Source organism: Solea solea, chromosome 3 (genome assembly GCF_958295425.1).
Source record: "Solea solea chromosome 3, fSolSol10.1, whole genome shotgun sequence".
Classification (NCBI taxonomy): domain Eukaryota; kingdom Metazoa; phylum Chordata; class Actinopteri; order Pleuronectiformes; family Soleidae; genus Solea; species Solea solea.
This window is the reverse complement of record NC_081136.1, coordinates 20,100,391-20,115,848: the sequence shown is the minus strand read 5'-3', so window position 1 is coordinate 20,115,848 and position 15,458 is coordinate 20,100,391. Positions and strand designations below refer to the sequence as shown.

Below are 15,458 nucleotides of genomic sequence, written 5' to 3'. Positions count from 1 at the left end.
GACGTACTGAACAAATATTTGTAATTAGGACGTGTCAGAATGGTTAGTTATGAGCTCTATTTGACCTTTTCTTAACAATGTGTGTGTTTGTACGTCGGTGAAATACGTTCGCTGACTAAATACAGCGACCGCTGGCCGCAGTCTGATGTGAAGTGGTGCGAACACACGTTTGCTGACTTTATCCGGAACATTAGCTTCATATATAAAATCCTCTGAGGCTGGAAGTTTGTGTAAAACACTGTGCTCCACTGTGCAGCCACCAACAGCACACTTGTCCCTCTGCGTTGACATAATACCGCTCTTCCTCCCTCGCCTGCACTCTCGCAGGGACAAGGTGGAGCTAAGGTGGAGCTCTCGAGGTAAACTTACTGGTGGGCGGTAACATTCGCGGTGAAATGCGCATGCTGCCGTCATAAGCGCAGGGAATTCAACATCAAGTGTTTTATCGCCTATACTTACACTAAGGGGGACCACGAAAACATGACGGAGTATTCTTTTTCCACACTTTGGCGACTGGTAGGGCCTCCAGAGTCCCAAATATAAGTATTAAAATGGTTAAAAAGTTGATTTTGCATAATATGTCCCCTTTAATCTTCAGCAAGGACCTCCTCGGGACTTTCAATGCATCCCTTGACACATTTGGGCCTGGCCTGCTGAAAATATACAGGTCTAAGAAAGGAGCTTTTGGTCAGGAGATGGAGGAGCTCCTTGATCAACTTGAAAACCAGGTCAGTGAAGCGCTCCTTTGCCTGGCAGTTTTAGAAGAGCATGAACATACTTTCTTATTAGGAATGACAAAATTTCAGTACTATACTAATTGAAATACTGATGTTTTCCACTGGATACTTTTAGACATCCGAGATTGTGTCCCACCGGTAAACAGCAGCACTGAGAGGCCTGCCTATCTACCTCCGCGAAGATGCAACCAAGTTTTTCCTGTGCTCAGTGCTCAGTAAGTTATAGTAACTGCAGGAAAGACAAATAATTCAGGTCATGCAGCTAATTCCTCATTCCCATGAGAGAGTAGTTAATCCAAAATGTAAAAGTACAGGGGCAGTTTATCAGTCCAAATAATTTTGAGGTCAGGGTTGCAGGTTTTTTTTTTTTTTAAACAGCACCATTGTTGCAGGTGATGCACAATGATGAGCATATGCATATGAGAATCGATTTTTTTAATCAAATAGTGACCCTAAAAATATGAATCGAATCATGAGACACCAAAAGATTAACAGCCCTACTCGCATGCTCGTGGAATGCTCTCCTCCTGCCTGGTTTGGTATGTTTTCTGATAGGAGCTACAGTTTTGTAATGATTGTCATCGCTTGTATGGATGTCCTGGATGTGGCAGCCCTGAACTCTGCGTTGTTGGTCTACCTGAGTTTGTTACATAGCCAGAAAAATAAAAGACAGTGTTATTTTGCTCTCTGCCATGTCACCTGTCACTGATCAGCACCTCAGTGATTTCATACAATTGAGGGGAAATGTGAACCATCTTCTACCACGTCTTTATATTCATTACATTTGAGTTTGTTTACAAAATGAAGATTTCAGAATTTTCAGCCTCTCCCATATCATGACATTGGCTTATGCCTTTCTCTTTATTGTCAGCCCTTTTCTCACTCTTTAACATTACATATATCTCCGATTTGTTAATATTTTTCATACATTGCTTACACCAACTTGTTTACAATTCGTGTAAATTACCCTCCTTAAACTACTTAATCTATTCTTAGCTATGTTAAAATTGCTTTATCAGTTTTCATTGGCTGTCAGATTTCAGTTTATAGCTGCCCATTTTCTTCTGCCTTTTTAACATTTCATCTTCTTTTAGCCCTTATGAAGCCAGTCATCTCTCTGCTTACAAGTTATACTTTAACCTTATCAGTACTCACATATTTTTTTCAGAAAATGCTCTTTCTAGTTTGTCTTACTTTTTCTAATCTCTTAATAATGTATCTGTTCTTCTTCCTCAGGACACCAACATTTTGGCACCAGTGCTGCAAGGTGTGTCTGTTGCCATCCTCACTGTGCTACATGATGATGAAGCCGACAACACTGTGCAAGACCAGGCGGTTGTGTTGGAAGAGGACACTGGTTCATAATATTCCAAACATGGGGAATGTTCAGTAAGCCTAGTATTGGTTTCAAATACTCAGGAAGATTCACCCCAAATGTTATTAGACTATACAGTATGCATGTTGATTTTTACACATGTTGTATGTATGATGGTTTTCCTGTGTTCACTGGTAAACTGAATAAAACATTTCTGATAACATTCAGTCTGTATTATTAATTATCCATCTATTGAGCAGTTTTAAAATAAAATTATAGCAACATAAATTTAGCTTGATTTATAAAGGTAATATGTATGTTTATTCAACAAGAATATTTGTGTTTAAAGAAGGTAGAAATACATGACCTTCATGGGAAAAAAAATGTTCATTAATTTAACATAAACATCTGTGTTTGGTGAAGGTAGAAGTACATTGTGTTCAAGCAAGAAGTTCTTTATTGGTCTCACAGTATTATCCTCATAAGGTGAACAAAAAGCTCAGAGTTGGCAGAACTCTTGGCAAAACTTAAAAACCTTAGTTAAGTCAACAACAGCTGGCAAAAGTTGAGAAAACTCAAAAATCTCTTGCATCATGTTGCCTTGATATTTTACGTTTTCTCACCTTTTTCTTTTTTACACTGTTGACACAATTGTAATCTCTAGGGCAGTATTTTCAAAACTGGATGATGTCAAATGATATGAAATCATTAGCTGATGCTTAATAGCAAGTGAAAAGGGCAAAGAGTCCCACAAGAGTACCAAACAACCTGATCAGTTGGGGATAGTGCTCTAAATAATGAATTTTGGAGCAGTTTAACGTCAGGGAAGACGTCTTGGTACTTTTGTCTGTGCTCTAAAATTTTTCCCTCAAGATAGGCAATGGACTCCTCTGTGTGTTTCGGCGCAACCACAAGCTCTACAATGTCTTTTAAGTCCAACAGTATTTGCCATGCCATTTCATCCTCAGGCACCAGATGCCCAATTATGAATGGCAGTAGTCTAATCAGGGCCCAGTTTTAATGGGCGTTCCCACCTATTGTTTTCCTTGTTGAAAACGTGTGAGGGATCGCATGTGGCCTATTTGTCTTGTCTGCTCACTTGTAGGGGAAATGCAGGATAGATTTGTTGAGGGTTTCAAGACTGAAATATTTTTTTGAAATCAGCAATGCCAAACAACGTGCAAGCTCCACAGGAACGATCCCCTCAAACACATTGTGCATCACATCTGGTGGATAGCCTGTATGAACACTGAAGTGGACAAGAGTTTTAGTGACAACACAATGGCTTTTAACCCCACAACTGCTTGTGCCATTCTCCTGAGCTGATTTCCGTCTTCCGTGGTAGCTCCGTCTCATACCGCAAGGAACCTGGGTGTGACACTTGATGACCATCTCTCCCTCACTGCCAACATTGCTGCAACAGCTCGATCTTGCAGATACATGTTGTACAACATCAGAAGGATACGGCCTCTTCTAACCCAGAAGGCGGCACAGGTTCTGGTCCAGGCTCTTGTCATCTCACGCTTGGATTACTGCAACTCCCTCCTGGCTGGTCTCCCTACGTGTGCCATACGACCCCTGCAACTCATCCAGAATGCAGCAGCTCGACTGGTCTTCAACTTACCAAAATTCTCCCACACTACACCTCTCCTCCGCTCCCTTCACTGGCTTCCTGTAGCTGCTCGCATCCGCTTCAAGACTCTAGTGCTTGCGTTCCATGCTACAAACGGATCCGGTCCAGCCTACATCCAGGACATGATCAAAACCTACACCCCAGCCCGCCCACTTCGCTCTGCATCGACAAACCGGCTCGCTGCCCCCTCACTGAGAGGATCGCAGAGGCATTTACAGAACTCGAGACTGTTCACTGTCCTCGCTCCCAAATGGTGGAACGAGCTCCCCATCGACATCCGGACAGCGGAAAGCCTCCACATCTTCCGCCACCGACTAAAAACACGACGACAAAAAAAAAAAAAAAAAATATATATATATATATATATATATATCGCACTTATGACTAGCACTTCATAGTTTGATTTACTTGAAGCTCTTACTTACTTCTAGCTCTTATTTGTACCCAAATGTTTAAATGCACTTATTGTAAGTCGCTTTGGATAAAAGCGTCTGCTAAATGACATGTAATGTAATGTAATGTAATTTCACATGAGAGTCATGGAGTTCTTTTGTCCTGAGACTGAATGCACCTACTTTTGTTTGGATGTCTGCTCTTGTTCCTATGCAAAATCGGCAGATATACCCACCAGAAAAGCTCTCATTAAAATCCGGCTAAACTGTGAGCTCCCAGGTTATCTGCTGCAACCAAATGAATTGTGCCTTTAAGACATTTGCAAAGCAATGGAACGAACACCCCCTTTTGCTCCAGAGTTTTCATATCTTGAAGAAGAGGGGTGTAAGATACGGTTATAACCAAACTTGTTCACATCCTCAGTTTTACACAAGACTGCCAAGTCAATTAAAGGCAGTGATGAATGCGAGCCTGGAGGGAAATTATTTAAAGTCCAATAGATTCCACAAAGCTTGTGTTTCCTTTGAGAAGTACCCAGAGGGTTGCAAACCTCAAAATCATCGATGTATAAACTTACTAAAATTCTCAACTCATCCCCTGACAGAAAACTGTTTTCCTGGAAGAATGAACCATCCTGAGAAGATTTGTAAGTATGTTGCTCACCAGTCACCCTATTACTCTGCTGTGCTTTGTGGTTTTCAACTACCTTGTCTACAACATCTCTCTTGTCAAAGAGCTGCTGCAAAGACTTCAGTACAGGCACATATTGAAAACTTCTTTTTTCCTTGGCATCAAATATGTACTCGATGGGTTCTACAACCTTAAAGATTTCTTTATAATACTGTTTGCGGAGATAAGATGTGCTCAGGGGACCACCCTTCCCTATGGCTTTAAACAATGGGTTAGATGCGCAGAGAGCAGTGGCTACTTCAGTTATCACAGACTTATCAGTTGTGGGACTATGTTTCTGAAAAACACCTTCAAGAATGTTAATGGCGAAGGGTAATGTTGCTGAACTTAGCAAGTACTGCAGTTCTTCTAAGAAGTCATCAGTCAGTCATTTTTGTGCCTGGACCATGTGCAAAATGTTCCAACTTGAGCAACGATGCAGCAAAATTTTGCTCAATTACTTTAGGCAAGTTCTTAGTTACATCCACATCACTACTTGAACATGCATGGTCGGTTTCAACTGCAGAGTTGTCTTGATTAAGTGCCTCTTCCTCAGGATTATCAGAGGATTCTTGTGAAACTCTCACTCAAAGAAATGAAACATCAGATTTACTTAACTCAGTTATGTCAACCGGTCCCACGAAACACAATTAATTAAATGCAAGAATAACCATGTATGTAATTATTACTATTTACTTTTATGCATATTTCACTTAATAGATCTAAATATATTCTACATCATACAGTTAAGTCACATTTACTTAACACTATAATATTAGATGTACTAAACTCATTAATGATGAAATAATTTAACCCTTTTATGTTGGATTTAATTAATTTGTCACGTTCAATTTAATTATCAATGTCAAGCTTAATTTAATTAAATTGTGTATATTTATTAAAAATGTAATTCTACACAAAAAAGTAATTTCACCTGCCTTTATTTTAAAATTAAATTTCAGACAAGACTGACCACAAATAAACATGGGCTTAAATCAAAAGTGCAGTCTGGTTACATCCCAGATACCCATAAAACAAAATTGAGTTGTACCATTAAACAGAAAATTACACATTTCTCAAAGCCCAAACTAAAATCTATTTTCGTCCACAAACCAAAAAATACTCCTCCCGGTCTTTTCAGGTAGTAGGAGACAACGTATGAACTACAGTACTGTTGCTGAAAAAGCAACAACAATACAATGGCTCTGGCAAAAGTGAAAGCTACAGTAAAGAAACACTTTGAACGATAAGCTAAACACAGCCAATAATAACATGTTCTCCTCTGCATGTAGACTTGGACTCTGCAATATGTCCAGTTATCTGTCTTAGTCAAGCTATGCCTTTGGCTCAATTAGGCTGCACATGTAAACAGTGTGAAACCAAAAATATCCATTAGGTATTGAATTTAAAGTGAATCACAACAAATGTTTTTCTAACTGTAATAAAACAGTAAACATCAGTGGCCCTTTAAAAGATACACTATTCAATACAAAGCAAAACCAACAATAATAATCATAGTGTATTCAAGTAAAAATTGAAACTTGGTGCTTGGTCATTATGACATTAAATTCAACGCCTTTTGGTTTTGTAAAAAAATAAATACCAAAAGCAAGCAGATACCTCCAAGGACAGAACTTTAGCACACCATATGGCAAAAAACAAGGCAGGCCTGAACAGGCTTTAACAGCTGACATTTAACATTGCTGATACAGTACAATATTATCTGCTGTAATAACACCATGTAAAACAAAAAGCAGTGAACATCACAGATATTGCCTTGTGCAGTGAAGCTACTCGTGCAGTCGGTTTTTCAAGACCTGCACCTTTGCAGACATTCTGTTTCTATCCAAATCCAGCAATACTTTTTGGACAAACTCAAAAGTGTATCTTAAGTCTTTGGGATAGCTTAGATTTAAGCTGTAGATCAGGCCAAGCAGTAGTGCACACCCATTAGCAAAATACCTGAGACCCTGAAGCACTTCAACTCCCTCTATAATGATACCGACATCCTCAGCTTCATCAGTGTCCGCTGCTCCCTCATGCCAAATGACGTAGACTCCCATCATTGTTTCCTCCATATCTTTCTTTGCACCAGGATCAATATCCTGAATGTGGAAGAATGATAAAAAGAAAAATGTTGAAGTTTTGAATGCATATAATCCCAAAAGTGTTGTCTTATGTTTTGTCTACCATTCTAAAACCTAGGCAGCTCATTTGACATTGATTCAGGACAAAATTGCAAAATGCCATTAAAAAATACAGGAATATTTGTTCAGAACAATATTTAATTATTTAACCATACTGATCTCTGCAGGTAAATTTTGACTCAGAATTTTTATCTTTTCACTCTCAAATTTATTTATAAAGTTATGAAAGTTGATTTTTAACCTGTGATGTCCTAGCTGATTAGCAAGTTCTTGGAAGGGAAGTGCAAAACTTGTGTTTTCTCCCCCAAAATTTAAATACAACAATGAAATATTAAAACAGTTCTAATTACAAAAAGTAATAATCAAACCAGGTCAAAACAATAAGTCACATGGTCAACAAGCAGACAAAAAAAGTTAACATTGTCTAACGCAGAAACATTAAAATGAATCAATCAATATTTCAGTTTTGTTTAAAACAGTTCTTTGAAATTGACCATGTATTCCTTAATGAGATGTTGTGGATCTTCATTTAGGTACACAGACACTGCTTTGAGCACACAATCTCTCCATTTTTCAATACTTGGATCCTACAGGAGACAAATAAAAGGTTTTGCACACGATACAGAAAAGTAGGAGAGACTTATACATACAATAAAGTTAAAATATTTAAAATCATATATACCTTGTCCATTGCTGCCAAAATGACCTTAATTTTCTGTCCTGCTGCCCCTCCCTTCTTACGGAAGACCTTCAGTAAGTTGTCAGTATGCCGATCAAGTTGAAACATGAAAGTAGACCGTAGTGGGACAGTGGTGATTCTGGCAAATTCTGCATCAACCTGAAACATAGTAATATACTTTCAAGCTAAAAAGCCACATCTGAATAAAAACCACATGCTACCAAGGGATGGCATGTTCACCATAACAGGGTTAGAACATTTTTACCTCTCTTTCTGAAAACAGAGCAGGCCATCTGCTCCGTAACTCTGTGATGAAGGGCATATCCTGGATAATTTCCTGCCTTCTATAGGCAAATGTTCTTTCCATTTTGTTTTTAATCTGCTCTTGGTTCTTCTTTTTCACCTCCACTAGAAGTGCTTGTCTTTCAGCCTCAAGACTCTCTTTAGATTCGCCTGCAGGATAACCAGGACAGTAGTTGACTTCGGCTTTCCGAGGCTTTTTCACCTGGTTTGGGCTGTGGTTCAGGGAACCATCCTTTTCTTTCATAGCATTTATGCTCAACTCCGGGCAGCCAATGCCCCTCAGTCTGGTGCGGTAGTTGGCCATTTTGTATTTTAAACTGATTTTCCAACCATAGTACCCAGAAACGGATCCTTGCTCCTTTAAACAAGGATGTTTTGTTATCAAAGCTTGACTCACATCATCAAGGTCTGCACTTGAAGGATACATTTTGTATTTGATAATTTCTGATGCCAAACTTTCAAGGATAGCAGACTTAAGTTTGGTACTTGGACACAGCAGTGTTCCACTGCTGTGAAAGGCCAGGTTGGCCTTCTCCAGCTGAACGTCGACCTCATAATTGAACTGAGGTAGTGGGAAGGTATGAGGCCATGGCTGTGATCTGAGGGAGGACCCTGAAGATGCAGATCCAGGGGAGGATAGTATGTCAGTGTCTGATGTTGATGAAAAAGATGATAAAGACGTATTATCAACTCCTTGAGGTGAAGCAGTGGGCTCATGGTGAGGTAGAGACGCATTTGTATCATTTGTTAAGTAAATTATCTTCACTGTGCTCTTGTCTTTGATGTCTGAAGTACATGACAAGTTCACAAACTCATTGTCAAATTCAGTGTCTCTGTACTGAAGTCTAAAGTTTCTTGACAAGCCAAAATGTCTTTTAATCTCTTCTTTAAGGTCTGCCACTGAACCTGGTATTCCAGTTGGAAGAGCCAGTTTGGATGCATCATTTACTCCAAGTACAACTCTTATAGTTGCAGCCATCTTGTATTTAATCTGAAAAGAAAAGCAGACAATTGTTAGAAATTAAAAGCCCAGATTCCAGCCTTTTAAGTACTCATGAGTGACAGTCATTTCTTATTTAACATATTGATAATGGACAGTAATTATTTTATCATATTAAAGAAGTTACCCGTCACATGTACAAATCTCTTTAATGTCACCATTCGTATGGATCCAACATTATAGTCAGCCAAAGGGTATGGGTCAGCAAGCTCCTTCACATCCAGAATCACCAGCTCTCTTGTTGGATGCAACTCATAGGCTCTGTAGTGCTCCCTATACCATGAGCAAAATTTCCTGATGATGAAACTGACACCATCTTGTAAAATGCATGGCTGAATTATTTCTGCAAATTCTGGCAAACCACCACAAGACCCATGCACAACTATCATGCCCTTTTTGTAGTTAAAGCCAATGAAGGTTGCACTATGGACTAAGTTTTTTGAGACCTTTGAGACTTGTGTTACTTCTGGGGAATATTGTTCACTTTCAGGTCTGGCCATATGATAGCCCACCATCAGTTGGTGTTTTTTTGCCAAGGACAATGTAATATTTCTGAAGTTCTTCGTGTGCCTAACAATCTGCTTAAAAAAGCTATGTTTGGCTTCAAATCGCATCGTCCATAATGCTACAAGAGGACCAAAACATTTAATCATCTCTGGATAATGTTCTAGAAAATGATGTTTTGGCAACAATCTTTGATCAGGAAAGGCTTCCTGGTATTTTTTTCTGTGCTCTGAAATTTTGCACTCCAAATATGCAATTGTTTCTGCATAATCAATGGGGGCGACAACTACTTCCACAATATCCTTTAAATCCAAAATTACCTGCCACACAGGTTCATCTGGGGGGACAAGATTCCCAACCATCAAAGGAAGCAATCTGAGAAGACACCAGTTCTCGTGGGCATTTCCCCCTATTGTTTTTTTATTTCTGTAGGTTTGTGTTAACAAATGTGGGCGGTTTGTCTTGTCCCCCCACATGTATGGAAACAAACGTATTAGATTATTGAATTGGTCAAGAGAAAAGTACTTTTTTGACAGCAGTGCAGTAATGCAGTGCGCTAGTTCAACTGGAACTATGCCCTCAAAAAGATCATGTGCGATGTCTGGGGGATAACCATTAAGGACATCAAAGTGCGATAGACTGTCTGTCAACACACAAGCTCTTTTAACACCAAAACAGTGAACCTGCTCTTCCTCAGCTTTTCTGACATGAAGCTGATGTCTTTCTTTACTTCTAAGGTGGAAAGCTCCTGATTTCACCTCCTGTGACTGAATGTCATCAATCTGCGCTGTACAAAATCGGCAAAAATACTTGCTGGAAAAACTCTCTAGAAACCCAGCAAGCCCACGAGCAGCAAGGTTATCAGCAATTACACATTGTACTGTACCCTTTATAAATGACCCAAGCTGTGGAATAAACAACCCTTGCTGTTCCAAGATCCTTATATCACACAAAAGGGGCTCAAATATTTTCTTGTACCCAAATGATTTAACATAATCACTTTTGCACAATAATGAAAGATACATTGAGGACAAGGCTGAACTTGAACCAGGTGGCAAATTACCTAAAGTCCAATAAACAACACACAGTTTGTGCTTCTTCCTCGATGTTCCCAATGGATTACAAACTTCAAAGTCATCTATATACAGGCATACTGAGAGTCTTAGTTGTTCACCTGAAAAAAACTGATTGTTCTTGTAGTGTTCACCATCTTTGAAAGACAAATACTGCTGTTGAGTCACAGAAGAGACAGTAAGACTATCAACAACTTTATCGATCACATCATTTCGACTGAGCAGTTGTTGTAGGGACTTGATTAAGGGAACATATTGGAACGTTTTGTTGTTAGGCCTTCCTTCAAGTAAATACTGATATTTTGAAAATATCAATAGCTGTACTTTTTGATATAGGCAATACAGCAGAGGTTAAAATAAAATGCAGTTCTTCAAGAAACTCATCAACTGCTAAGCTTGGTACATGTGAGTAAATCTCCAATTTCAAAAGAACAGATGCAAATTTCTCAATTATGATGTTTTGCAGGTTCTCATTTTCAGTGTCAGAATTAATTAAATGGGGAGATGATAAAACAGAGGCAGTTCCTGCAAGATCGCTGCAATGTTCTTCAGATGTGCGGTCCTCACTTATATCACAAATTTTCACTATTTCCTCTTCCAGGTCTTTTACTGTCCAAGTGCCATGTTTCCTGTTTTTATGAGATTTAAAGGTAGCATACTGTATATATTAGTCTGAAAAGAACAATTCTGAAACATGCAAGGGACAGTCTCATATTTTTTTAAATGGTTGTTGGTGTGTGAAAAGTACTCTCTACTCGATGAAAAGACACTTCCTGGACACAAAATACATGTAAATGTTACAAGCTCTGCACTCGTTCCAAGTATTTCTTCAACATGACATCTGCTTAAATGAGTTTTCAGAGCATTCCATGTTTTGAATGAACAAGGGCAGTCATAGTATGTGCATGGAAATGTGTGTCTTTGACCAAAATGCCCATGTTTTAATTTGTAATGCTTCAGTAATTGGTACCTTGTAGATAGAGTTTCAGCACATTGCTTGCATCTCCACATTCATAACCTAAAGAAAAAAAGACAAAGAGATTATTGGTCATTCATTTGTAAAGTTCTTAAATATGATAAGACCTTATTAGGTTTCTAAGATCTGACATATATCATATGTATGTTGCTATTAAAATGACTGCATCCAGGTATTACATTTATTGAGATATTTTTCAGGTACTAAACTCACCACTATTGTTAGGTTGCTGGTCTGGCATCCGTCAACAAACACGCTCTGCAAATCTTAATTTCACAGCTGTGCAGTTTTGAAGTTCCTTCCTTTTTAAGAATGTAGAAAACATACACAAATGCAAATGACAATAAGGAGAAAAGTTAATGATTAAAAGGCTATATATGTATACATATACACATATATATGTATACACACACACAACCTGTTTTTGACTTAGAATTGCTTTTTAAAGGATGAGTGTAAACATTTAAACATTAAATAAAAACAATAAAACAATATTTCGATTTTGAATATTTCAATCATAGCCTATATTTAAAAATATATATATATATTTCTTGATGGGGCTGGGTGAGGAGACACGAGCAGGAAAATGTTCGGTTTACTTTTCAGACTAAAAGATCCTGTGTTGACACCACATTGTATTTTACTTTACTACATCAAATCAGAGTCCACGCGAGCTAAGTGTGCTCCTGTTTATTCGGTCGGTAGAAATACTGCGCCGTTGTGTTTACAAAATGTTCAGTGTATTTCCGTACAAGAACCCCAAAAAATCTAGTCCCGCGACTCCAGTTGTGCAGGTACGGGCGGACGTCAGACAAGCACGTGAACCAGAGCACAGCGCGTCCATTCTGCCCAGCAACAGTGAATAATATTTTCTGGTTGGCTGATAGGTCGCTAGTCCAAGAAAGCTGTATGCGTGAACTACGCAGAGCAATCTGCCTTTGCATCCTCGATTCATAGATTACTAATGTATGTGAAGTAATTTATCACTTATAAAGCGTGAGAAATGTGACGCGAGTACCGCTGCCGCAATTTGAGGTGCTCAGTCACCCACCATTCCCCTCCCCACTCGCCATAACGTTTGGAGATTTTCAAAATCAGCAAACCCCAAAAGAGTAGATACTACGCAAGATAGTTATCTGTAGTTTACGTAACGCGAATACACGACTCTGCTGTAAAGGGAGGAGACATGCAGCGGTATTTGCAAAAATTAAAAAAAAAAGAAATTTGAAGGAGCAACGGTTAAAATTTAGGAATGTAGAGTAACACTACACATGACGCGAAGACACCGTGCGTTTCTATATGGAGAAGGAAATGGCGGATCATTTTCTGTGATGCACCATGGAACAGTTAATGACATCAAATTTATGTGTGGGAAGTACGCCATGTTAAATGATTTTGCAGTTTGTTATGAAACGTGGGATTCAGCAACAAACTTTCTCTCCCCAACATAATACATATCTACAAATTATGTCCATTTACTGTTAGCCGCCAGTTAACAATAGGTTGAAGTTCCTTACAAATTAACCTACAGCCAATTAAGTACATATTTATCTAAACTCCGAAAGACAATTTTTAGTGCATTGAGATTGATTATTATAAATAAATAAAAAATGGCTAACCAGGTCATTTTATGTGCACAACGTGGAAAGCTAAATGGAGTCAAGCTAGCAAAAATATTTCTGTTTTTCATCTTACCACAACCTATACCATCAATCCAAAATCATAAATACTCATCAACTGGTATAAAACAAGCATATTTTAGTTTGTAATTTTTTGTTTAGTCATTAACTTACCTGAATATTAACGGATGGTCGTGGATTATGAAGAAATCCGAGACATGTGGAAGGACAGCAGAGTACAAGTTCAGAAAATGGCGCCTTCAGCCTTCTTCTTACTGAGCATGTGCAAGTACCTGTGGGAACCGCCCCTCTAGGCCTGATGTACATCTTAAAGGTGACATAGACCGGAAGCTCCAATTAACGCTGCGTTTGTGTGTGTATCTGCGTCATTACCTCGTTTATGAAACCCTAAAGTTTCAGAACAAACAGTTCAGCCACTGCTGAGAAAATAGTGTTGTATTGTTTTCCTAGGCTCTGCGAAGCGGATCGACACTTCCTTAATTTGATGTCGACATCAGAAATCCTCACCACCGTAGCGCCTCCCGGTGCGGGCACTAGTCCGGGCACATCCGGTTGCGTACATTCAACCGCAGAAGAAGAAGAAGAACTAGTCTCGTTGTAGCTGCTGAGATGCAGAGCATCCACCGTGCCAGAGGGGGAGCTGTGTATCTGAGAGCTGGCCTATCTATTACGTCACTTCCAGGTACCTGGCCAATCACAGGACAGTAGGAAAGCTCTCGTTGGCTGGCCAATCACAGCAACTGTTTGGTCTGAAACAGCGCGGCTGACGAGAGCGTCAGTGAGGAGATATTTTGATCGGCTCGTTTGCAGCGATTAGGAGGTTTTTAATCATGAAAACATGTTAATATATGTAAGTAGACCTCCATAATTAACATATATGTGTGATACAAGCATTCTATGTCGCCTTTAATTAACTTGCTTACATAAATTATGCTCATTATTGTTTGTTAATTACAACAAACTATAAAGTTAAGTACATGCTATTTGACATTCTTCATTTGAATCCAAAACACAGAATTATTCAATAATTTCAGTTGAAATAACTATTTAATGCAAACAGCACCTGAGTTTCATTTCTTTGAGTGATAACTACACCTGGCTTGAAATCTTTCAACATATGTAGGTTGTGTTTCCTATTCTTGTGAGAGTGAAATGTTCCGTATACATTTGTTTGAAAACTGCAACCCCAAAACATACAAGCAACAGTTTCATTACTCTTTAAATGAGTGCCAATGTGTACAAAATAATCATTTTCTGCAGGCAGATTACTACAAGTGCACAAATGACAACTGAATGTTGACAATTCCAGAAACTCCTGAGAGTTTTGTTTAGGATGGACTCTACTTAAATGAATGTGAAGAGCATTCCATGTCTTAAAAGTACATGGGCACTTTGTGTGTGGGCATGGGTTGCGTTGCCTATGACGGTGCTGTAGTCTTATATGTTTTAGTAGCTCAAATCTACCGGATAAAGATACATTACAATCCTTACAACTCCACATCTCCACACCTAAATACATTCACTGTTTGAGGCAGACCAACTCCAAGACTGGCAAGATGAATTTTCCGAGCAGGCACTTATGCAGTTAAACAGCAGACACAGGTGTGGTCTGACAGCACACTCGTGCAGTCAGATGGAGGACACAGGTGTGGATGTACAGGACACTCTTGTGGTCAGGAATTGCTGGAATAAATTGAGATTACAATCAATTAAAGCCCACATAGACCGGAAGCTCCAATTAACGCTGCGTTTGTGTGTGTATCTGCGTCATTACCTCGTTTATGAAACCCTAAAGCTTCAGAACAAACAGTTCAGCCACTGCTGAGAAAATAGTGTTGTATTGTTTTCCTGGGCTCTGCGAAGCGGATCGGCACTTCCGTAGTTTGATGTCGTCATCAAAAATCCTCACCACTCCTCTCACCACCGTAGCGCCTCCCGGTGCGGGCACTATTCCGGGCACATCCGGTTGCATACATTCAACCGCAGAAGAAGAAGAACTACTCTCGTTGTAGCTGCTGAGATGCAGAGCATCCACCGTGCCAGAGGGGGAGCTGTGTATCTGAGAGCTGGCCTATCTATTACGTCACTTCCAGGTACCTGGCCAATCACAGTACAGTAGGAAAGCTCTCGTTGGCTGGCCAATCACAACACAGTCCTGGTTCAGGGGGTGTGGTTTTGGTCTGAAACAGCGCGGCTGACGAGAGCGTCAGTGAGGAGATATTTTGATCGGCTCGTTTGCAGCGATTAGGAGGATTTTAACCATGAAAACAAGTTAATATATGTAAGTAGACCTCCATAACTAACATATATGTGTGATACAAGCATTCTATGTCACCTTTAATGCCCATGAAAGTTAGCATGTAATCACTGACAGACCTGGATCTGGACT

General features: G+C 39.3%; 1 protein-coding gene across 1 annotated transcript; it reads right to left on the bottom strand.

Annotated features, from left to right (window-relative positions):
- Positions 1–6,081: 6,081 nt before the first annotated feature.
- Positions 6,082–8,725, bottom strand: LOC131455991 (uncharacterized). The gene is made up of 5 exons (XM_058623938.1): positions 7,839–8,725; positions 7,577–7,732; positions 7,389–7,481; positions 6,710–6,852; positions 6,082–6,103 (listed from the first exon to the last, which is right to left on the bottom strand). The coding sequence occupies exons 1-5, from the start codon at positions 8,301–8,303 to the stop codon at positions 6,082–6,084; spliced, it is 879 nt and encodes a 292-aa protein (XP_058479921.1). The 5' UTR covers positions 8,304–8,725.
- Between the last annotated feature and the right edge of the window lie 6,733 nt (positions 8,726–15,458).